This window comes from Cherax quadricarinatus, chromosome 56 (genome assembly GCF_038502225.1).
Source record: "Cherax quadricarinatus isolate ZL_2023a chromosome 56, ASM3850222v1, whole genome shotgun sequence".
NCBI lineage: Eukaryota > Metazoa > Arthropoda > Malacostraca > Decapoda > Parastacidae > Cherax > Cherax quadricarinatus.
Window position 1 is genome coordinate 18,512,648 of NC_091347.1, and position 24,840 is coordinate 18,537,487.

The 24,840-nt window shown below is 38.9% G+C and overlaps 1 protein-coding gene across 11 annotated transcripts in view; it reads left to right on the forward strand.

The window, feature by feature from the left end:
* Smu1 (Smu1 spliceosomal factor) overlaps positions 1-24,497 on the forward strand; it is a 154,416-nt gene extending 129,919 nt beyond the window's left edge. For all 11 annotated transcript variants that reach the window (XM_070097125.1, XM_070097127.1, XM_070097131.1 and 8 more), the window contains 2 exons: positions 4,183-4,341; positions 16,714-24,497. In XM_070097125.1, the coding sequence (XP_069953226.1) occupies positions 4,183-4,341; positions 16,714-16,812 (258 nt within the window). In that variant the 3' untranslated portion in view covers positions 16,813-24,497. The remainder of the gene's footprint in view (positions 1-4,182; positions 4,342-16,713) is intronic.
* The last annotated feature ends 343 nt before the right edge of the window (positions 24,498-24,840 follow it).

Below are 24,840 nucleotides of genomic sequence, written 5' to 3' on the forward strand. Positions count from 1 at the left end.
GTGGTAAGTTATTAAATGCTGTAAAGAGTTTTTATGAGGATAGTGAGGCTCAGGTTAGGGTGTGTAGAAGAGAGGGAGACTATTTCCTGGTAAAAGTAGGTCTTAGACAGGGATGTGTAATGTCACCATGGTTGTTTAATATATTTATAGATGGGGTTGTAAGGGAAGTAAATGCTAGGGTGTTCGGGAGAGGGGTGGGATTAAATTTTGGGGAATCAAATTCAAAATGGGAATTGACACAGTTACTTTTTGCTGATAATACTGTGCTTATGGGAGATTCTAAAGAAAAATTGCAAAGGTTAGTGGATGAGTTTGGGAATGTGTGTAAAGGTAGGAAGCTGAAAGTGAACATAGAAAAGAGTAAGGTGATGAGGGTGTTAAATGATTTAGATGAAGAAAAATTGGATATCAAATTGGGGAGGAGGAGTATGAAAGAAGTGAATGTTTTCAGATACTTGGGAGTTGACGTGTCGGCGGATGGATTTATGAAGGATGAGGTTAATCATAGAATTGATGAGGGAAAAAAGGTGAGTGGTGCGCTGAGGTATATGTGGAGTCAAAAAACGTTATCTATGGAGGCAAAGAAGGGAATGTATGAAAGTATAGTAGTACCAACACTTTTATATGGGTGTGAAGCTTGGGTGGTAAATGCAGCAGCGAGGAGACGGTTGGAGGCAGTGGAGATGTCCTGTTTAAGGGCAATGTGTGGTGTAAATATTATGCAGAAAATTCGGAGTGTGGAAATTAGGAGAAGGTGTGGAGTTAATAAAAGTATTAGTCAGAGGGCAGAAGAGGGGTTGTTGAGGTGGTTTGGTCATTTAGAGAGAATGGATCAAAGTAGAATGACATGGAAAGCATATAAATCTATAGGGGAAGGAAGGCGGGGTAGGGGTCGTCCTCGAAAGGGTTGGAGAGAGGGGTTAAAGGAGGTTTTGTGGGCGAGGGGCTTGGACTTCCAGCAAGCGTGCGTGAGCGTGTTAGATAGGAGTGAATGGAGACGAATGGTACTTGGGACCTGACGATCTGTTGGAGTGTGAGCAGGGTAATATTTAGTGAAGGGATTCAGGGAAACCGGTTATTTTCATATAGTCGGACTTGAGTCCTGGAAATGGGAAGTACAATGCCTGCACTTTAAAGGAGGGGTTTGGGATATTGGCAGTTTGGAGGGATATGTTGTGTATCTTTATATGTGTATGCTTCTAGACTGTTGTATTCTGAGCACCTCTGCAAAAACAGTGATAATGTGCGAGTGTGGTGAAAGTGTTGAATGATGATGAAAGTATTTTCTTTTTGGGGATTTTCTTTCTTTTTTGGGTCACCCTGCCTCGGTGGGAGACGGCCGACTTGTTGAAAAATAAATATATATATATATATATATATATATATATATATATATATATATATATATATATATATATATATATATATATATATATATACATACATACATACATACATACATACATACACACACTCACACATACATACATACACACCCCTCTGGGTTTTCTTCTATTTTCTTTCTAGTTCTTGATCTTGTTTATTTCCTCTTATCTCCATGAGGAAATGGAACAGAATTCTTCCTCCGTAAGCCATGCATGTTGTAAGAGGCGACTAAAATGCCGGAAGCAAGGGGCTAGTAACCCCTTCTCCTGTATAAATTACTTAATTTAAAAAGATAAACTTTTGTTTTTATTTTTGGGCTACCCTGCCTTGTATGTAGGCGTGAGGGAGATTTTCCCCAGTAAAAGTAGGCCTATGATGGATGTGTGATGTCACCATGGTTGTTCAATATATTTATAGATGGAGCAGTGAGAGAAGTGAATGCTCGGGTGTTGGCAAGAGGTGTGGGGTTAATAAAAGATAAAGAATCTAACAAAGTGGGAGTTGTCACAGTTGCTCTTTGCTGATGACACTGTGCTTTTGGGAGATTCTGAAGAGAAGTTGCAGAGGTTGGTTGATGAGTTTGGTAGGGTATGTAAAAGAAGAAAGTTAAAAGTGAATATAGGAAAGAGTAAAGTGATGAAGTTAAAAAAAATTAGGTAACACAAGATTGGATATCAGATTGGAGGGAGAGAGTATAGAGGAGGTGAATATGTTCAGATATTTGGGAATGGATGTGTCAGCAGATAGCAGATAGGTCTATGAAAGATGAGGTGAATCATAGAATTGACAAGTGGAAAAGAGTGAGTAGTGCACTGACAAGTCTTTGGAGACAAAGATCTTCATCCATGAAAGCAAAGAGGGGAATGTATGAGAGTATAGTTATACCAATGCTCTTGTATGGGTGTGAGACATGGGCTGTGGATGTTGCCACAAGAAGGCTGGAGGCAGTGGAGATGTCATGTCTGAGGGCAATGTGTGGTGTGAGTATAATGCAGAGAATCCATAGTTTGGAGATTAGGAGGAGGTGTGGGATTACGAAAACTATTATCCAGAGGGCTGAGGAGGGGTTATTGATTTGGTTTGGACATGTAGAGAGGATGGAACAAAATAGAATGACTTTCAGGGTATACAAATCTGTAGTGGAAGGAAGGCGGGGTAGGGGTCGGTCTAGGAAAGGTTGGAGGGAGGGGGTAAAGGAGGTTTTGTGTGCAAGGGGCTTTGACTTCCAGCAAGCGTGCTTGTGCGTGTTAGAGAGGAGTGAATGGAGACATATGGTTTCTAGGACTTGACATGCTGTTGGAGTGTAAGCAAGATAACATTTATGAAGGAATTCAGGGAAACCAGCAGGCTGCACTTGATTCTTGGAGATGGGAAGTACAGTGCCGGTACTCTGAAGGAGGGGTGTTAATGTTGCAGTTTTATAACTGTAACATCCTTTAAAGTGGAGACATTGTACTTTCCATTTCCAGGACTCTTACATACATACATGTATGTGTAGTGTGACCTAAATGTAAGTAGAAGTAGCAAGATATACCTTGTACCTCAAGTGTTTAGGACACAGAAGAAAGACACCAGCCATCCTGCCATGTAAAATAATAATAATAATTATTATTATTATTATTTGTACGACATATACCAACAGCTGTAATAATCTCGAAGCACACTTCATCCACCTGCACTAATTGTGTTTTACAAAACTATACTGATTGTATAAGATTGACTTTATACATACATAGGGAATTACTGGTATATATGGAGTCATCTCATGAAAGCAAACTCTCATAAAGCAAACCCTCATGAAGTAACTGATTACTGTTGTTATAATAATGTTTTCAGTAATACAGTAAAGTTTTTGATATCCAAAACTTGTTGGATAAAAGTTATTGAATTGACCTATATACTTGCACTGCTCCATTCCTTGATCCATCGTTACCTTCATGGAAGGAGGATTGGGGGGGCAGTGCCTTGATTCCAGTTATAGCCTTTGATCCAAGATATTAGAAGTACCTCACCTTTGGATCAAACTTCATTATCGGTGCTGTATGACCCTTACAGGTCATTGACATACATTAATAATAATTCTGACCTATTTTACAACTCATTCCCCAGACATTGTACATCTTGTACAGGCTTAGCATTTCCCCATAAATATGATGATAATAATGTGCCTGTCTTTCCTAAATGTGCCTCCTGCTTTTAATACTGTGTTGATATTCCATAAAAAAGTACTGTATAATCAAAAGGAGCATTTTGTGTAATTTATGGCTAAATGACCCTTATGGACTTAATGATTATACTGGTAGTAAGCCCAGTGGGATAGAAATTAGTTATATTGTGAGTTGCCAGGTTTAGACTGTGTATTAGCCTGGTTTAGCCTGGTGGCTAAAGCTCCCGCTTCACACACGGAGGGCCCGGGTTCGATTCCCGGCGGGTGGAAACATTTCGACACGTTTCCTTACACCTACTGTCCTGTTCACCTAGCAGCAAATAGGTACCTGGGTGTTAGTCGACTGGTGTGGGTCGCATCCTGGGGGACAAGATTAAGGACCCCAATGGAAATAAGTTAGACAGTCCTCGATGACGCACTGGCTTTCTTGGGTTATCCTGGGTGGCTAACCCTCCGGGGTTAAAAATCCGAACGAAATCTTATCTATCTTATCTCTTATAATGTGTCAGATTGTTAGTACCACTAATTATATTGCATATTTGCTGTCAGACTGTGTTAGTATCATTAATTACAATGTGTGTTTACAGGGTCAGGCTATATTAACATCACCAGTTATACTTTTTTTAAAGGGCCAGACAGTGCGTTCTCTGTCTTCTGGTAAAAGAGAAGGTGGTGACTTTGTGGTGTGTGTTGTGTCACCCCGTGGTGAGTGGATCTTCTGTGTCGGTGAAGATCATGTTTTGTACTGCTTCTCTACGTCCACTGGAAAGCTAGAGAGAACACTTAATGTAAGTATTAATGCATTGGTAAGGCCCTTCTCTTGTACACCAGTGGATACTGGAGGTGACACTTAATGTAGATACTGTACTGTATTAATACATTGATGAAGTTTATCATGTGGTGGTAGTAGTAGTAGTAGTACTAGTAGTAGTAGTAGTAATAGTAGTATTAGTAGTAGTATTATATTAGTAGTAGTAGTATTGGAAGTAGTAATAGTAGTATTAGAAGTAGTAGTATTATTAGTAGTAGTAGTATTGATAGTATTAGAAGTAGTAGTAGTAGTACAGGTCCGCCATCACAAATCCGGCAATCAGTTATTCGGTTCCTTCAGTTATTCGGCACTAATTTTGGCTAGCATAATTTCAAATTTCCAGGGTCGCCACACCAACCTGCTGGTACTGTTTGGTGGCGCTACTTGCTGCACAAGTCATTCCAATTTCTTTTTCTCCATTTATTGTTTTAACTTGCTTACTTTTAGCCCTAGCCATGGTTCCAATGAATAAAAGAAATGCTTCTCATTATGTAAAGCACCTACACAGTACATTATCCATTAAAGATAAGGTGGCTTTGAAGCCACTGTTGGTTGCCATGAACTCAGTCTCATGAAGCAGGAGAATATGCTTTATTATTATGTTAATATCAACATAATATTTACATTGAAGCATATATGTGAACAGTATTTAGATAAAGGTAGGAAAGTTTTTATTGCATTTATGGATTTAGAAAAGGCATATAATAGAGTGGATAGAGGAGCAATGTGGCAGATGTTGCAAGTATATGGAATAGGTGGTAAGTTACTAAATGCTGTAAAGAGCTTTTATGAGGATAGTGAGGCTCAGGTTAGGGTGTGTAGAAGAGAGGGAGAATACTTCCCAGTAAAAGTAGGTCTTAGACAGGGATGTGTAATGTCACCATGGTTGTTTAATATATTTATAGATGGGGTTGTAAAAGAAGTAAATGCTAGGGTGTTCAGGAGAGGGGTGGGATTAAATTATGGGGAATCAAATTCAAAATGGGAATTGACACAGTTACTTTTTGCTGATGATACTGTGCTTATGGGAGATTCTAAAGAAAAATTGCAAAGGTTAGTGGATGAGTTTGAGAATGTGTGTAAAGGTAGAAAGTTGAAAGTGAACATAGAAAAGAGTAAGGTGATGAGGGTATCAAATGATTTAGATAAAGAAAAATTGGATATCAAATTGGGGAGGAGGAGTATGGAAGAAGTGAATGTTTTCAGATACTTAGGAGTTGACGTGTCGGCAGATGGATTTATGAAGGATGAGGTTAATCATAGAATTGATGAGGGAAAAAAGGTGAGTGGTGCGTTGAGGTATATGTGGAGTCAAAAAACGTTATCTATGGAGGCAAAGAAGGGAATGTATGAAAGTATAGTAGTACCAACACTCTTATATGGATGTGAAGCTTGGGTGGTAAATGCAGCAGCGAGGAGACGGTTGGAGGCAGTGGAGATGTCCTGTCTAAGGGCAATGTGTGGTGTAAATATTATGCAGAAAATTCGGAGTGTGGAAATTAGGAGAAGGTGTGGAGTTAATAAAAGCATTAGTCAGAGGGCAGAAGAGGGGTTGTTGAGGTGGTTTGGTCATTTAGAGAGAATGGATCAAAGTAGAATGACATGGAAAGCATATAAATCTATAGGGGAAGGAAAGAGGTGTAGGGGTCGTCCTCGAAAGGGTTGGAAAGAGGGGGTAAAGGAGGTTTTGTGGGTGAGGGGCTTGGACTTCCAGCAAGCGTGCATGAGCGTGTTAGATAGGAGTGAATGGAGACGAATGATACTTGGGACCTGACGATCTGTTGGAGTGTGAGCAGGGTAATATTTAGTGAAGGGATTCAGGGAAACCGGTTATTTTCATATAGTCGGACTTGAGTCCTGGAAATGGGAAGTACAATGCCTACACTTTAAAGGAGGGGTTTGGGATATTGGCAGTTTGGAGGGATATGTTGTGTATCTCTATACGTATATGCTTCTAAGCTGTTGTATTCTGAGCACCTCTGCAAAAGCAGTGATAATGTGTGAGTGTGGTGAAAGTGTTGAATGATGATGAAAGTATTTTCTTTTTGGGGATTTTCTTTCTTTTTTTTTGGGTCACCCTGCCTCGGTGGGAGACGGCCGACTTGTTGAAAAAAAAAAAAAAAAAAATCAACACTATAGCTTATTTGCCTATCACAATTGATCTAATATGACATAAGAAACAATATAAATAACATAAAACATGTTAAATACTCCATACACAAATAACCCGCACATAAAAGAGAGAAGCTTACGACGTAAGCTTCTCTCTTTTATGTGCGGGTTATTTGTGTATCGTTCCAGTCATGGTATTGTGCCTTTTTTTGTTATTAAATACTCCAGAATGAATAATATTTGGCATAACACCGAGCAGTTTGACGGAGGTATGAAGAGGATATGGTATACAAGTACCATTCTCCTATCCCTGTCTTGGTGGCTTATATTAGAGAAAACGGAGTGTAGCACAGGGCTAACTGTGATATACACTCGTACTGCACCATAAACCTGAAACAAAAAAGTTATTTTCTCTCTATAGATTATCACACACAGCAGCAAATTGACTGGAGCAATTTGACAGGAAATTTAGAGTCATGTGACTTTCTTGATACGATCCAGGATTGTTTTTTAAAACAGTTTGTGACAGAGCCAACTAGGGGAAATAACCTCCTTGACTTGGTTCTTGCCAGTAGGGAAACACTAATTAATAATCTTGAGGTTAATGATGAGCTCGGGGAAAGTGATCACAAATCACTCAGTTTTAATATATCATGGAATTCCCCTAATAATGCCAATCAAGTCTCCGTCCCTGACTTTCGCTTGGCTGATTTCATAGGACTGAAAAATTACTTAGGTGGGCTGAACTGGAATGACCTGACTTAGGGTCGGGTAGGTGGTGATGGTTGCCGATATGACGCTTTCCAGGGCATAGTTCTAGCTGCTCAGTTAAATTATGTTCCAAATAGGGAAATCAGATCAAACAAAAATGATCCTAAATGGATGAACAATAGATTAAAATATCTGATTGGTCAAAAGAGAGGCATATATAGGCAAATCAAAAGAGGAGAGGGGCAATTAAGAAATCAATATATTCAGTTAAAGAGAGAAATAAAAAAGGGAATTAGAAAAGCAAAAAGAGATTATGAGGTTAAAGTTGCAAGAGAATCGAAGACTAACCCAAAAGGATTCTTTCAGGTATACAGAAGTAAGATCAGGGACAAGATAGGGCCACTCAAAAGTTCCTCGAGTCAGCTCACTGACAGTGATAAGGAAATGTGTAGAATTTTTAACACATACTTCCTCTCAGTTTTTACACAGGAGGATACCAGCGATATTCCAGAAATGATAAATTATGTAGAACAGGACGATAATAAACTGTGCACGATTTGGGTCACAAGTGACATGGTCCTTAGGCAAATAGATAAATTAAAACCTAACAAATCCCCAGGCCCTGATGAACTGTATGCAAGGGTTCTAAAGGAATGTAAAGAGGAGCTTAGCAAACCTTTGGCTAATCTTTTCAACATATCACTACAAACTGGCATGGTGCCAGATAAGTGGAAAATAGCAAATGTGATACCTATTTTCAAAGCAGGTGACAGGTCCTTAGCTTCGAACTATAGACCAATAAGCCTAACCTCCATAGTGGGAAAATTTATGGAGTCAATAATTGCTGAGGCAGTTTGTAGCCACCTTGAAAAGCATAAATTAATCAACGAATCTCAGCATGGTTTTACAAAGGAATTATGAATTCCTTTGTGAATTTATTAACTTTATTCACTAAGGTATTTGAGGAGGTAGATCATGGTAATGAATATGATATTGTGTATATGGACTTCAGTAAGGCTTTTGACAGGGTCCCACATCAGAGACTATTGAGGAAAATTAAGGTACATGGAATAGGAGAAATTTTTTCCTGGATAGAGGCATGGTTGACAAATAGGCAGCAGAGAGTTTGCATAAATGGGGAGAAATCAGAGTGGGGAAGTGTCACGAGCGGTGTTCCACAGGGGTCAGTGTTGGGCCCCCTGCTGTTCACAATCTACATAAACGACATAGATGAGGGCATAAAGAAACGACATAGATGAGGGCATAAAGAGCGACATCAGCAAGTTTGCCGATGACACCAAAATAGGCCGTCGAATTCATTCTGACAAGGACATTAGAGCACTCCAGGAAGATTTGAATAGACTGATGCAGTGGTCGGAGAAGTGGCAGATGCAGTTTAATATAGACAAATGCAAAGTTCTAAATGTTGGACAGGACAATAACCATGCCACATATAAACTAAATAATGTAGATCTTAATATTACGGATTGCGAAAAAGATTTAGGAGTTCTGGTTAGCAGTAATCTGAAACCAAGACAACAGTGCATAAGTGTTCGCAATAAAGCTAATAGAATCCTTGGCTTCATATCAAGAAGCATAAATAATAGGAGTCCTCAGGTTGTTCTTCAACTCTATACATCCTTGGTTAGGCCTCATTTAGATTATGCTGCACAGTTTTGGTCACCGTATTACAGAATGGATATAAATGCTCTGGAAAATGTACAAAGGAGGATGACAAAGTTGATCCCATGTATCAGAAACCTTCCCTATGAGGATAGACTAAGGGCCCTGAATCTGCACTCTCTAGAAAGACGTAGAATTAGGGGGGATATGATTGAGGTGTATAAATGGAAGACAGGAATAAATAAAGGGGATGTAAATAGTGTGCTGAAAATATCTAGCCTAGACAGGACTCGCAGCAATGGTTTCAAGTTGGAAAAATTCAGATTCAGGAAGGATATAGGAAAGTACTGGTTTGGCAATAGAGTTGTGGATGAGTGGAACAAACTCCCAAGTACAGTGATTGAGGCCAGAACATTGTGTAGCTTTAAAAATAGGTTGGATAAATACATGAGTGGATGTGGGTGGGTGTGAGTTGGACCTGATAGCTTGTGCTACCAGGTCGGTTGCCGTGTTCCTCCCTTAAGTCAATGTGACCTGACCTGACTGGGTTGGGTGCATTGGCTTAAGCCGGTAGGAGACTTGGACCTGCCTCGCATGGGCCAGTAGGCCTGCTGCAGTGTTCCTTCGTTCTTATGTTCTTATATGTGTAAAGAACCTAGGATAACCCAAAAAAAAGTCAATGTGGCTTATTTTTAGTACCTGGCTTGGGTTAGCCATATATGATTTTTGGTAAATATTCGATTCCCAGCCAGGGTAGAAACATTAGGCTTGTTTCTTTACACCTGTTGTCTATGTTTACCCATCAGTAAATGGGTACCTAGGTGTTAGTCGACTGGTGTGGGTGTTATCCTGGGACACTGACCTAATTTTCTTGAAATACTCTGCATAACAAGCGGCTTTCTATATAGTAGTATGTCACTGATGTCAGCTAGGCCTGTAAACCTTGTACATGTACGTGTAGTAAATAAAGATATTATTATTATTATATTATTTTCTCAGTTGTTTGTTGGGTTATCTTATTCAAACTTGGACAATGTATGATGGAAAGATATTTCTTCACGTACACCAAAAATGAAAGAAATCAGACCATAAATAGCGGAGTTCACTTCTCAACCATTAGCAGCCGCTTAGCGTTATTTTTTTGTATGGTTGTTATGGTTATCTCATTTTTTCGGTCTCATTTGATAGAATGAAACATATATTACAGAAATAGATATGATTTTGATTGCTTTCATGATGAAAAGTACCTTGAAATTGCACTCACAGTAGTGAAAAATGTTCTATTCTTTAGCGAAGCTCAAGAGTAAACAAATGACGTCACCGTCCAATACCTGTCCGCCTGCCAGTCTAAATTCCAGTACGGAGTCAAGAATGGCTTGACATTATTTGTACAATTATTACAATAATGCAGCAGTCTGCATAACAGTAAACCTTCTATTTTTTTGTGAATAAAAATTCCAAATGAAAAGCAAGAGTAATATAAGAGGGGCCTGTTGCCGTGACTGACGAACAGAGAAAATGTTATTTTAGTGCCAGGAATGTCTACATTGTTTATTCTGGATCCTATTTTGAAATTGGCATCGGCCAAATTGCCAATTTCTGACCACTTTATTGGGTAGTTGAAATAAGTGACTGGGCGGTTTCTTGTACTCAGTCGACAGACTAGAAGTAAGTAAATAAGTAAGTTTATTCAGGTATACACAAATACAGTTACATAGATTATCATACATAGCAGTGTATGTATAGAGAACCTAGGATAACCCAGAAAAGTCAGACAAAGTGACTTATTTCCAGTACCTGGCTTGGGCTTGCCATATATGATTTTTGGTAAATATTTTTTTTTCTCGGTTGTTTGTTGGGCTATCTCATTGAAACTTGGGTAGTGTATGATGGAAAGATGCTTCTTAACGTACAACAAAAATAAAAAAGACGGACAATAAATAAGGGAGTTAACTTCTCGGCCATTAGCCGCCTCTTTGCAGTATATTTTCGTATGGTTTTTATGGTTGTATTCTCATTTTTTTGGACTCATTTGATAGAATGGAAGATATATTACAGAAATAGACATGATTTTGATTGCTTTCATGACGAAAAGCACTTTGAAATTGAGCTCAAAGTAGCGGAAATGTTCAATTTTTGCCGATGTTCAATGAACTGTGTAAGTCAAGTTGGTTAATTTTATTAAGTGTATTCTAACCTAACCACTCTGTAGTCCAGTAAACTTAGTAATCCTTCACACTACAGGTCCCAGTGATGCCGGATTTGTGATGGAGGACCTGTAGCAGTATTAGAAGTTGTAGTAGTAGTAGTAATAGTAGTATTAGTAGTAGTAGTACGTATTAGTAGTAGTATTAGTATTACTAATGGTAGTAGGTTGGTAGACAGCAACCACCCAGGGAGGTACTACCGTCCTGCCAAGTGAGTGTAAAACGAAAGCCTGTAATTGTTTTACATGATGGTAGGAATGCTGGTGTCCTTTTTTCTGTCTCATAAACATGCAAGATTTCAGGTATGTCTTGCTACTTCTAATTACACTTAGGTCACACTACACATACATGTACAAGCGTATATATACACACATATCCCTCTGGGTTTTCTGCTATTTTCTTTCTAGTTCTTGTTTAATTCCTCTTATCTCCATGGGGAAGTGGAACAGAATTCTTCCTCCGTAAGCCATGCGTGTTGTAAGAGGCGACTAAAATGCCGGGAGCAAGGGGTTAGTAACCCCTTCTCCTGTATAAATTACTAAATTTAAAAAAGAGAAACTTTTGTTTTTCTTTTTGGGCCACCCTGCCTTGGTGGGATACGGCCGGTTTGTTGAAAAAAAAAAATTAGTATTACTGTTATTATTAGCAGTAGTAGTAGTATTAGTAGGTATTATTATTAGCAGTAGTAGTATTAGTAGTACAGTAATATTGTCCTGTCATACACGAGTGAAATGGAAACCTATCAAATGTTTTACATTTTAACAGGATTGCTAGTACAGTGGACCCCCGGTTAACGATATTTTTTCATTCCAGAAGTATGTTCAGGTGCCAGTACTGACCGAATTTGTTCCCATAAGGAATATTGTGAAGTAGATTAGTCCATTTCAGACCCCCAAACATACATGTACAAACGCACTTACATAAATACACTTACATAATTGGTCGCATTGGGAGGTGATCGTTAAGCGGGGGTCCACTGTATTTTCTTTCTCTCGTGAACATTTCAGATGACAGGTAAATCTTACAAACTTCTATTTACATTCATTAAGTCTTTTCTTCACCATGGAGAAATGGAACAGAATTCTTCCCCTGTAGCTGTGCATGCCATAAAAGGCAACTAAAATGCTGGGAGCTACTAACCCCTTCTCATGTATACATTATTAAATTTACAAAGAGAAATTTGTGTTTCTTTTTAAGTCACCCTGCCTTGGTGGGATACGACCGTTTTATTGAAAAAAAAGAAAGGTCTTTTCTCTGTTTCATTAACTTGTAAGATGACAAGCAAATCTTGTAAATTTGTACTTACCTGTTAACTGCCTCACTTAAATTTACAGAGGAGGACCTCTCTCTGACTGTAGTTAATTTATGCATAATTTCTATACCTCAAATTTGATGCCAGCTGACATTTTATGCTTCAGTTTTATTGCCTGACAAATAAACCACCACCACCATCTGGGGTACCAGACTAGTTACAGGTTATCATTTGACAAATATGTCTTGTTTACTGACAAATAAACCACCATTTCTTGAGTGCCTCTCAGCTAGCAAGGACTTGTTTCTATCTTTTCCTTTTAATTTTTCTGCCTTATTCAGTTTTTCAATTGTGGACACCACTAATGCATGTAACAGTTTTGGGATAATGTATGTTGAGAACAGGTTCTTTTTATTTTAGCATTTCTCCACCTACATATCTGAAAGCTGTTTTAAATATGCTAATGTAGCATATGGATTTCTTGCTGTTTTTTAAATGTGATGGTCTGAGACCGGGATGCAGGGACAATGATCAAAAGAACTATTAACAGATGTATAACAGATAAAGTGGGTACTCAAGTTACATCCACACTTACACTTCCTGAGCTACACACATTCACATTTACAAATGCACCAAGTTACCCATATCCACATTTACAAATAAACCAGTTTATAACCATCCATACTTACAAATACTACACATTAAAAACAGTCACTTACATATCAAATTTACCTAGAGTCTACCTGGAAGGTATTCTGGGGATCAGTGCCCCTGTGGCCCAGTCCACAACTAGGCCTCTCGGTGGATCAGGGCCTGATCAACCAAGCTGTTACTTCTGGCTGCACGTAGTCCAACATACGAACCACAGCCTGGCTGATCCGGCACTGACTTTAAATATCTGTCCAGCTCCCTCTTGAAAGCAGCCAGGGGTCTATTGGTAATTCCCCTTATGGCTGGTGGGAGGCTATTGAACAGTCTTAGGCCCCAGACACTTACTGTGTTTTCTCTTAGTATACCAATGGCACCCCTACTTTTCATTGGGAGTATTTTGTACCGCCTGCCCAGTCTTTTGCTTTCGTAGGGAGTGATTTTAGTGTGCAGATTAGGGACCATTCCTTCTAGGATTTTCCAGGTGTAGATTATAATATATCTCTCTCACATGCATTCCAGCGAGTACTAGTCAAGTGCTTCCAAGCGTTCCCAGTAGTTAAGGTGATTGACAGAACTTACAAGTGCAGTAAAGGTTCTCTGTACATTATCTAGATATGCAGTTTCACCTGCTTTGAATAGAGATGTTCATGTACAGCAGTATTCCATTCTAGAGAGAACAAGTGATTTAAAAAGGATCATCATTGGTTTGGCATCTCTTGTTTTGAATGTTCTCTTTATCCATCCTATCATTTTCTTTGCAGTTGTGATTGTGGCACTGTTGTGATCCTTCACAGTGAGATCCTCAGACATTACCACTCCTGGGTCCCTCACATTATTTTTTTGCTTTGCTGTATGATTAGAGTTTGTAGTAGTACTCAGTTCTAATTATTATCTCCTCCAGTTTTCCATATCGGAGTACGTACTTGGAATTTGTCGTCATTGAACATCATATTGTGTTCTGTTGCCCATTGGAAAACTTGGTTTATATCTTCTTGGAGGTTAACTGGGTCCTCAATAGATGACAGTCTCATGCAGATCCTAATACTGTCTGCAAAGGATGACATGGTGCTGTGGATTACATCTCTGTCTATGTCTGATATGAGGATGAGGAAGAGGATGGGGGCAAGTACTGTGCCTTGTGGAACAGAAATTTTCTTTATGGCAGCTTCTGATTTAACTCTTTTTACCACTACTCTTTGTGTTCATTTGGTTAGAAAGTTGAAGATTCATCTCTCCACTTTGCCAGTTATCCCTTTAGCATGCATTTTGTATGCTATTACACTATGATCACACTTGTCAAAGGCTTTTGCAAAGTCTGTGTATATTACATCCACATTCAGTTTTTCTACCGGTGCATTCAAGACCATATCATAATGATTCAATAGTTGCGAGAGGCACGATCGACCCACTCTGAACTCATGTTGCCCTGGATTGTACAGATTTTGGGACTCCAAGTGGTTTGCAATCATGTTTCTTAATACTATTTCTAAGATATTTATGATGTGGGACGTTATAGTTCTATAGTTCATAGCTAATGCTTTGCTGCCACCTTTATGGAGTGGGGCTATATCCGTTGTTTTTAGTGACTGGAATTTCACCTGTGTCTAAGCTCCATCTCCATAGTATACTTGGGGCATGCGAAAGGGGTTTCTTGTAGTTCTTAATGAACACAGAGTCCCATGAGTCTGAACCTGGGGCTGAGTACATGAGTATGTTGTCAATGGCTTTCTAAGTCTATTGCAGTTGGGGTTAATGTCAGAAATCTGGCATACATTAATGGAGTTTTGAGGTTCATTCTTGAAAAAATAATTTGGATTATTGATCTTTAGACCGATTAGTGCCTTGCTGAACACAGAGTCATATTGGGATTTCAGTAACTCACTCATTTCTTTGTTGTCATCTGTGTAAGTCCCATCTTGCATATGACAAGAAATATTTTGAATTTCTTTCAATTTCACTAATCCCTTTAAGCTCCTGTCTCTCCTGGATCCTGTATGAATTCATTAACTAAAGTTTGATACTTTCCACTTCCTTGGCCAGCACTTCCTTCTGTGTGTCAGATAATCTAGCGTTCTTGAGCAGCTCGGTGATTCTTCGTCGTTTTCCATAGAGGGAGTGTCTTTCTCTCTCCAGTTTTCTTCTTTCTTAGGGAAATATGCCTTGAACATACTTCAGCTGCCAGGAAGTTGATCCATTCAAGGCACTGGTTTGGATCCACGAATTACAAACATCCACACTTATAAATAACTTAAATTACACATTTTTTTTTTTTTTTTCAACAAGTCGGTCGTCTCCCACTGAGGCAGGGTGACCCAAAAAAGAAAGAAAATCCCCAAAAAGAAAATACTTTCATCATCATTCAACACTTTCACCACACTCACACATTATCACTGCTTTTGCAGAGGTGCTCAGAATACAACAGTTTAGAAGCATATACGTATAAAGATACACAACATATCCCTCCAAACTGCCAATATCCCAAGCCCCTCCTTTAAAGTGCAGGCATTGTACTTCCCATTTCCAGGACTCAAGTCCAACTATATGAAAATAACCAGTTTCCCTGAATCCCTTCACTAAATATTACCCTGCTCACACTCCAACAGATCGTCAGGTCCCAAGTATCATTCGTCTCCATTCACTCCTATCTAACACGCTCATGCACGCTTGCTGGAAGTCCAAGCCCCTCGCCCACAAAACCTCCTTTACCCCCTCTTTCCAACCCTTTTGAGGACGACCCCTACCCCTCTTTCCTTCCCTTATAGATTTATATGCTTTCCATGTCATTCTACTTTGATCCATTCTCTCTAAATTACACATACCTGCACTTATAAACATTACAAGTTTTAAGCACCCACACTTAAAAATATCCACATCTGCAAAAGAGTGGGGAAGGGGGTATGCACTTTAGAACCAGTTATATTTTTGACATCTTCTAAGCGAGCACTTAGGCATCAGCTAAATTTTCCACAGCTACAAAGGGGATACTCAGGAATCAGTTACATTTTTACAACAATCATTCCTTTGTTATGGACATGTACATGTGAAACAAAAGCATCTTTTGTGTTATTGTATTTTTATAGGAAAATAGGTTCCTTGTTAAAATCTTTCTTATTCTTTCAACAAATCGACTGTATCCCACTGAAGCTGGGTGGCCCCAAAAACAAAAACAAAAGTTTCTTTTTTTAACTTGAGTAATGTATACAGGAGAAGGGGTTACTAGCCCCTTGCTCCCAGCATGTTAGTCGCCTCTTACGACATGCATGGCTTATGGAGAAAGAATTCTGTTCCACTTCCTCATGGAGATAAGAGGAAATAAACAAGAACTAGAGCTAGTAAGAAAATAGAAGAAAACCCAGAGGGGTGTGTGTATATATACATGTATATGCTTGTACATGCATGTATATAAGTAGAAGTAGAAGTAGCAAGATGTGCCTGAAATCTTGCATGTTTATGAGACAGAAAATGATACCAGCAATCCTACCATCATGTAAAACAATTACAGGCTTTCATTTTCACTCACTTGGCAGGACGGTAATACCTCCCTGGGTGGCTGCTGTCTACCAACCTACTACCTAGGTTGTTAAAATCAACTGGTGTAAATTATATTTCATAAACACACAAATTAAAATTTTTTATGCAGTGTTTTCTCTAACAATGGTAAGGAGACACTTGACCTAATTCTTCTTTCTTTCAGCAAACCAGCTGTATCCCACTGAGGTTGACCTGATTATGATTTTTTTTTTTTTTTTTTTTTTTTTTTTTAAAAGGTTTAATTTGTTAATTTTTTTCTAAGGTACACGAGCAGTCTGTGATTGGAATGACCCACCACCCTCATCAGAATCTGCTTGCTACATATAGTGAAGAAGGTCTTCTAAAGCTGTGGAAGCCATAATTACATTTTTCCAAGTCTCCCATTTGGACATTTTTTGACCACTGGAATCTACTGTCCACAGAGATGGTCTTAAATTATGAAAGTCATCATTGCATTTTCCTAGTCTCTTATATTCATTTTAATTAGTTAAATTGCTTGTGTTGATTTACTGAAATAATTTTATAAAGTGTCATAGCAGTTAACATTTGAATTAACTCAAAGAGAACACATTCACTGGCACTCACACTGTAGCTCTGTTCTCATAGCACATAAGAAATGATGTATTTTTAATTTTTGGTATAAGCAGGTTTCTCACTAATGGTACTGAATATTGATATTTGATGAGGTCTAGCTACGTAGAAAAGAAGTAAGAATGCTTCAGTTGAAAACACAGTACTGTACTGTATTTGTTGAGATAAAGAACATTATCTATGGAGGAAAAGAAGGAAATGTACGAGAGTGTAGTGGTACCCACACTCTTATATGGATTTGAAGTATGGGTTGTGAATGTTGCAGCAAGGAGGAGGCTGGAGGCAGTGGAGCTGTCTATGTCTAAGGGCAATTTGTAAAAAATATTATGCAGATAATTCTTTCTTTCAACACACCAGCCGTATCCCACCGAGGCGGGGTGGCCCAAAAGGAAAAATGAAAGTTTCTCCTTTTACATTTAGTAATATATACAGGAGAAGAGGTTACTAGCCCCTTGCTCCCGGCATTTTAGTCGCCTCTTACAACACGCATGGCTTACGGAGGAAGAATTCTGTTCCACTTCCCCATGGAGGTAAGAGGAAATAAACAAGAACTAGAACTAGAAAGAAAATAGAAGAAAATCCAGGGTGGTGTGTATATATATGTTTGTACATGTATGTGTAGTGTAACCTAAGTGTAAGTAGAAGTAGCAAGACGTACCTGAAATCTTGCACATGTATGAGACAGAATAAAAAGACACCAGCAATCCTACCATCATGTAAAGCAATTACAGGCTTCTGTTTTACACTCACTTGGCAGGACGGTAGTACCTCCCTGGGCGGTTGCTCTTTTTTTTTTTTTTCCGCCGGTACTCTGCCGGCCCGGGTCTTTTCCAAGAGTCGTGACCCGGCCTTGGCTCCCTATCTGGGGAGTATCTCGAGACCTAAGTCTCCCATGGGAGGAGGTACAAGTACTCCCTCATCTTTGGGACCAACTGTCCCCAGGCCTAGCCACAGTCCCCGCCCTCACGGGGCTCATAGGGAGAAGCTAGGCCTCTGGTCTGCCATCTGCCCCGCCCCAAAGGGGCTTGTGGGGATGGCAGTCTTGTGAGCTGTAGGTGGTAGCAAGCTCAGGTCTTGTTCCACAAAAAAAGGCTGTCTACCAACCTACTACCTAGAGCAGATAATTCATATTGTGTAAATTAGGAGGAGGTGTGGAATTACTAAAAGCATTGAGGAAATGGTATTGTGATACTGACAAGATGTGGAAAAAGACACTTATGTACAGCTCAGGATGCTAATAAGTGTCCTGAACTGTACATAAGTGTCTTTTTCCACACTAAAAGCATTCTTCAGAGAGCTGAGGAGGGGTGGAGCAAAACAGGATGACTTGGAACATGTATAAATCTGTAGTGGAGGGGAGGGGTAGGAGTCATCATAGGAAAGGATGGAGGGAGGGAGTAAAAGAGGTTGTCTGTGCAAGGGGTTTGGACATAAGCAGACGTATGTGAGCATGTTAGATAGGAGTGAGTGGAGACGAATGGTTTTTGGGACTTGATGAGCTGTTTGGTGTGTGAACAGAGTAATATTTTGTGAAGGGATTCAGAGAAAACGGTTAGCTTTACTCAAATTCTGGAGGTGAGAAGTATAATACCTGCACTTTAAAGGAGGGGTTTGGGATATTTGCTGTTTATAGTGACCTCTAAACTCTCATATCTGTGCAACTCTGCAAAGACAGTGATAGTGTGAATGATGATGAAAGTGTTTCTGTTTTTTTAGGTCACCCTGCCTCAGTGGAGAAGGCCAGCATACTAAAAAAAAAATTATTTAGGGAAAGAACTTTAAATGTTGATAATTAACCCACAAGCAATCAGTCAGTCAGTATATATTTCCACATTGTACAAACCATGTATCAAGTTGGATGGCATTACATCAGTCATGTGGAAAGCCCCTTAGTTATACAGAGCATTTTGTGCAAGCTTAAACCTAACTTCTAGAAGAACCAGAGTGTTTTAAAAATATGTACATGTACAAGATGTAAATGATATTCACAATAAAAGAGATTAAATGTACAGTCAAACCTAGGTTTTCATATGTTTTCATAGTTTGTATGTAAAACTATAGTTATTCTCTATAAAATGTATATTTTGTTAATATTTTTTGGGTGTAATGGATTAATTGGATTTACATTATTTCTTATGGGAAATATTGCTTCAGTTTTCGTAAGATTTGGGTTTTCGTCAGACTTTTTCGAATGGATTAATCACGAAAACCAAGGTTCCACTGTATATGAATTAAATGCATATGAAGCAGATGAAATCATAGCAAGGTACATGGTAATAAAAACCTTAGATTATACTTAATTAAAATTATTCAGTTAATCAAAAAAAAAAATTCTAATAAAAATTACAATATAGGTGAAACTAGTAACGTGAATTATTTAAAAATTTTATGAAATAGTACTTTACATATATGTAACAAGACATTAATGATCTTTCAACGAACCGGCCGTATCCCACCAAGGCAGAGTGGACCAAAAGGAAAAATGAAAGTTTCTCCTTTTAAATTTAATAATATATACAGGAGAAGGGGTTACTAGCCCATTGCTCCCGGCATTTTAGTCGCCTCTTATGACACACATGGCTGATGGGGGAAGAATTCTGTTCCACTTCCCACTGGAGATAAGTGAAAATAAACAAGAATAAGAACTACTATGAAAATAGAAGAAAAACCAGAAGGATGTGTATATATATGCTTGTACATGCATGTGTAGTGTGACCTAAAATGTAACTAGAAGTAGCAAGATGTACCTGAAACCTTACTTTTTTTTTTTTTTCAACAAACCGGCCATATCCCACCAAGGCAGGGTGGCTCAAAAAGGAAAATGAAAGTTTCTCTTTTTAAATTTAGTAATTTATACAAGAGAAGGGGTTACTGACCCCTTGCCCCCGGCATTTTAGTCGCCTCTTACAACACGCATGACTTGCAGAGGAAGAATTCTGTTCCACTTCCCCATGGAGATAAGAGGAAATAAACAAGAACAAGAACTAGAAAGAAAATAGCAGAAAACCCAGAGGGTTGTGTATATGTATGTGTAGTGTGACCTAAGTGTAAGTAGAAGTAGCAAGACGTACCTGAAATCTTGCTTGTTTATGAGACAGAAAAAGGACACCAGCAATCCTACCATCATGTAAAACAATTACAGGTTTCTGTTTCACACTCATTTGGCAGGATGGTAGTACCTCCCTGGGTGGTTGCTGTCTACCAACCTACTACCTCCAACATTAATGATATTCAAAGTAAAATCAATTTAATGAGAATGACCCAGAAGTGTATGCTGCATATAAAATCATAGCAAAGTACACGAGAATAAGAATACTTAGTTTATATGGGTTGACCATTACTAATCCAGCGTCATCGGGACCTGCAGGGTGCTGGATTAGTGATTTTACCAGATTACAGAGTGGTTAGGATAGAATACACGTAACCCAACTGCGATATTTACGCATCAACGATTTCACCAAATTTATGCCCTATATTTAGCCCATTCCATTGTTCCAGTCTACCAAACTCAGCTATTTCACTAGTATTCCTTCTGTGGACAGAGTATAAGAAACTGCCCATTTACCTATTTCAGCTACCTAATAAAGTGCTCAGAAATCGGTAATTTGGCTAATTTCACACAAATTTCAAGAGATGCCAATTTCAAAATAGGGTCCAGCATAAACAATGCAGACATTCCTGGCACTAAAAAATTTTCTCTGTTCATTAGTCACTTTCCATTTTGAATTTTTATTCACACAAAAAATAGATTTACTGTTATGTAGACAACTGCATTATTAATGTAATAATTGTATAAATAATGTCAACCCATTTGTGACTGCATATCAGACCTGCCAGTTGGACACATATTGGACAGTGACATTTGTTTACTCTTGAACATCTGCTACTTTGAGCTCAATTTCAAGGTACTTTCCATCATGAAAGAGTCAAAATCATAACTATTTTTGTAATATATCTTCCATTCTATGAAATGAGATAAAAAAATTGAGAATATAGCCATAAAAAAACATACAAAAATACACCACAAAGTTGCTGTTTTACACCAAAAACATGGTCACAGTTTTTTTTTTCTCTCATTATGCACTGAGTGCTGCAGGACTTGTTTTATATAGTGAACACTTACCACACAGATCTATTCTCTCATATGTAGGCCCGAATTTACCGGTCACAGCTTATCTGAGTGAGCTGAGCTCATGGGGACAGACATTGGCTTCAAAGCCACCTCATCTTTTATGGACAATGCACGGTGTATGTGCTTTACACAACAAGAAGCATTTTTTTTATTCGTTGGAACCATGACAAGGGCTAAAAGTGAACGGGAGAAAAAGAAATTGGAATGACTTGTGCAGCAAGTAGCGAAAAGTTGACGTGGCAACCCTGGAAATTTGAAATTATGCTAGCCGAAATTAGTGCCAGATTACTGATGGAACTGGACTACTGATTGCTGGATTAGTGATGGCCAACCTCTACTACATATATTAAACATATTCAGTAATTCAAAATAAAATTATGGTAAAAATTGCAATAAGGATGAAGCTGTTTAACTGAATTGATACACAATATGGTGAGTCATTACATGTGTATCTAATAATAAATGAGAGTTGAAGGAAGGGCAAAACAAGAACAGGAATAATATTGCATGAGAGACAGGGTTTCCGGATTTATTTGGCATAATAAATTGCCAGGATCACATTACAGTAAGGAGGTGCTTTTTAACAGTAGCTCTGAAGTGGTTGGCTGATAGGGAACCTCTGGAGTCTTAGGCAGAGAGTACCAGATTTTAGGTCCTTTTATGTACATTAAGTTCTTTGACACAAATTTGGCAATCTAGGTACAATTAACATGCTGGCAGTTTCATCTGCCTAAAGTCCCACTTGAAGACATTCCACTACTCAATTCTGTTAAATTCTTAGATATTTTGCTAATATGCCTTCCATTCCATCAATTGAACACAAGATACCAACCATTGAACAATGAGAGTTACCCTATAAAGTACACACAATTTGGTAATTTGGTCTTTTTTTTTTTTTTTTAAGAAATTCCAATTTATAAACAGAAGCCAAAATAAACACTACATTTCAGTAACTAAATCAAGCCATCCTCTGGATTTTTTAGCTACTGAAATCACCCATGGTCAGTAGTTTTACTTGAGCCCTGTGGGCACTTATAGCCATGTCAGCTATGATGTCAGTCATTGCATTGTTGTTGTCTTCATATTCTTGCCTCAGTCTCCTATTGTTAGGTGGTGGATTGTATAACACCAATTACTTGGGTCCTGCAGTCTTAACTCAGCCCACTATGAAATCTTGTGTGTCTCATCTGTGTATTTCTCATGCCTCTACAAAGCTCCACTGATTTCTGAGTAGCAGCACCACTTTTCTGCCTTCCTGTTTCCTCTGTTTTTCTTTCACTTGATATACAGATGGAAATGTGGCATTTGATATGTAGCTCAGTTTTCTCTCTGTGATAGCTATGATGTATGGAGTTACTTCAGCTATTCGTTCCTTCAGCTCGTCACTCATGTTTGTATACTATACTCTTAGCTTACTTTCTTTTACCATACATTGGTTTTTTGCTTTCTACTCCCTCTGCATGTTGCTCATCTGACAGATGTGTGGGAAGCAGGGTCTAGGTTAGTGTGCACATTACCACAGGGGATGGTCAGGGAAGGGGGAGTTAGAGGGAGAAATGGCAAAGGGTGAGGAACTGGTGTTAGTGTTGGTGCTGGTATGATGAGGGTGGCCCAGAGTTGATCCAGTATGGAAAGGGGGTTGGGGTTGTTTGTGGTGGAATGCTTTGGGATTGGGAATTCCCTCCTCATGGTTCTTTCTCTGCTGCTTACTCTCCATTTCCTCTCCATTGCAGACCTGTCCTGATCTAAGTATGCACAACTGTTGCATTGTGTAGTTTTCAGGCACACTTTCCGTTGTAGGACCCTGTCCCATTCTACATGGAACCTGAAGGTCACTTTGAGTGTTGTTTGCTTCAGGGGAACCTCCAGATTCTCCAAAATTTTGTCACCTGCCCAATCTCTCTCTCTCTCCAATGCACCGGATGATAGATATAGCCTAGTGTTACTCATCCTCCCATCTTCTGTATCATGGGCTTCCTTCAGCCTCAGAGGCCATAGATCACCAGTAACCTCCCTCTTTCTTCCTCATGTTGCCTCTCCCTCCAGGTTTCTGTCTTCACCATTTCACTGGCTGTCTTCTTTATCATTTCTTTAGCTTCTCTATTTTGAGATCGCATTTCTGCTAGCGACATTCCATCTCTATTTCCTCTGGTTCCTTCTGCACTCTCTCTCTCTCTCACTCCTAACATGTTTTTGCCCATGTTGTCTTCCCTCTCGTTTCTTCTATGGTATTTTCATCCTTAACATTTTCTCTCTTAACTTTAGAGCTCTTTCTTGTACCACAGTAGCCTTATTGATCTTTAATTTTTTCCCCTTGGTTTGTTACATATTAACAAAGTTTTCTTCTGAAGGGTAGCGAATGTCTCTTCAAACTCCTTTCTCAGAGTTCCTCCCACTATGGTCCCTTTCATTCTTTTTATTTTCTCCTCCAGCTTTAGGGCCCTATCCTCTGCCATTTTACCACTATTTGCTTGTTCAGTAGCCTCTTCCTCCCTATAGTGCATGCTCCTTCAGTGTCCCTTCTAAGGTCACTGAGCCTCCCTTTATATTCTTTCCTCAGTTGGTTTGACAGTCTTGCTACATCCAAGAATATATATCTTGGATATACTGATTCTTCACTTTGTCCTAGATCACATCAGAAAACCTAACATGAGCCAGTAGGCCTTCTGTGATAGTTTTCTTTATTACTATTTCCTTGCCTCTTCCTAGGTGGTAGGTTGGTAGACAGCAACTGCCCAGGGAGGTACTACCATCCTGCCAGGTGAGTGTGAAGTGGAAGCCTGTAATTGTCTTATTTGATGGTAGGATTGCTGGTGTCTTTTTTTTTTGTCTCTGAAACAAGCAAGATTTCAGGTACATCTTGTTACTCCTACTTACACTTAGGTCACACTACACATGCATGTACAAGCATATATATACATACCCCTCTGGGTTTTCTTCTATTTTCTTACTAGTTCTTGCTCTTGTTTATTTCCACTTATCTCCATGGAGAAGTGGAACAGAATTCTTCCTCCATAAGAGCCATGTGTGTCATAAGAGGTGACTAAAATGTCACAAGCAAGGGGCTATATTACTGAATTTAAAAAGAAAAACTTTCCTTTTTCTTCTTGGGCCTTCTTGCCTCGGTGGAATACAGCCGGTTTGTTGAAAGAAGAAGGCATCTTTTCTTGTACCTAGCCTATTCCACTTGTTTTACATATATTGCCTGCCCTGTTTACCTCACTTGCTGTATGCAATATAAAGTGTGTTTTGTGATGTGATCTCTGTGTACTTGATTAAAGCTCTTTTTGTGAAATACTGTACAATAAAGGTTTTCATAGATATTGTGTGTCTTATTCTTTTTACTTCTTGCCTTGTGACTTTTACCAACAACAATAATCAAAATAAGCATTAAGCCCCACAAGAGTCACAGTGTTAGAAGTGCTGATAAGGGCATATTCTAAGCATATCTGTTTCATTATTTGACCACTTGGGTAAGATGAAGGTATTTGAATCAAAGAAATGGGATATTCTTCCCCATCCTCATATAGTCAGAATGTCTCCCATACCCTTCCCTCTTTATTATTTTATATTAAAAAACCTGTAAGGGTCACAGTGTTGCTTTAGGAAGGATGCTCTTCTAGGGATGGGGGTGCCTTATTTGTGTAGGGCTCTTGATCGGTGGAA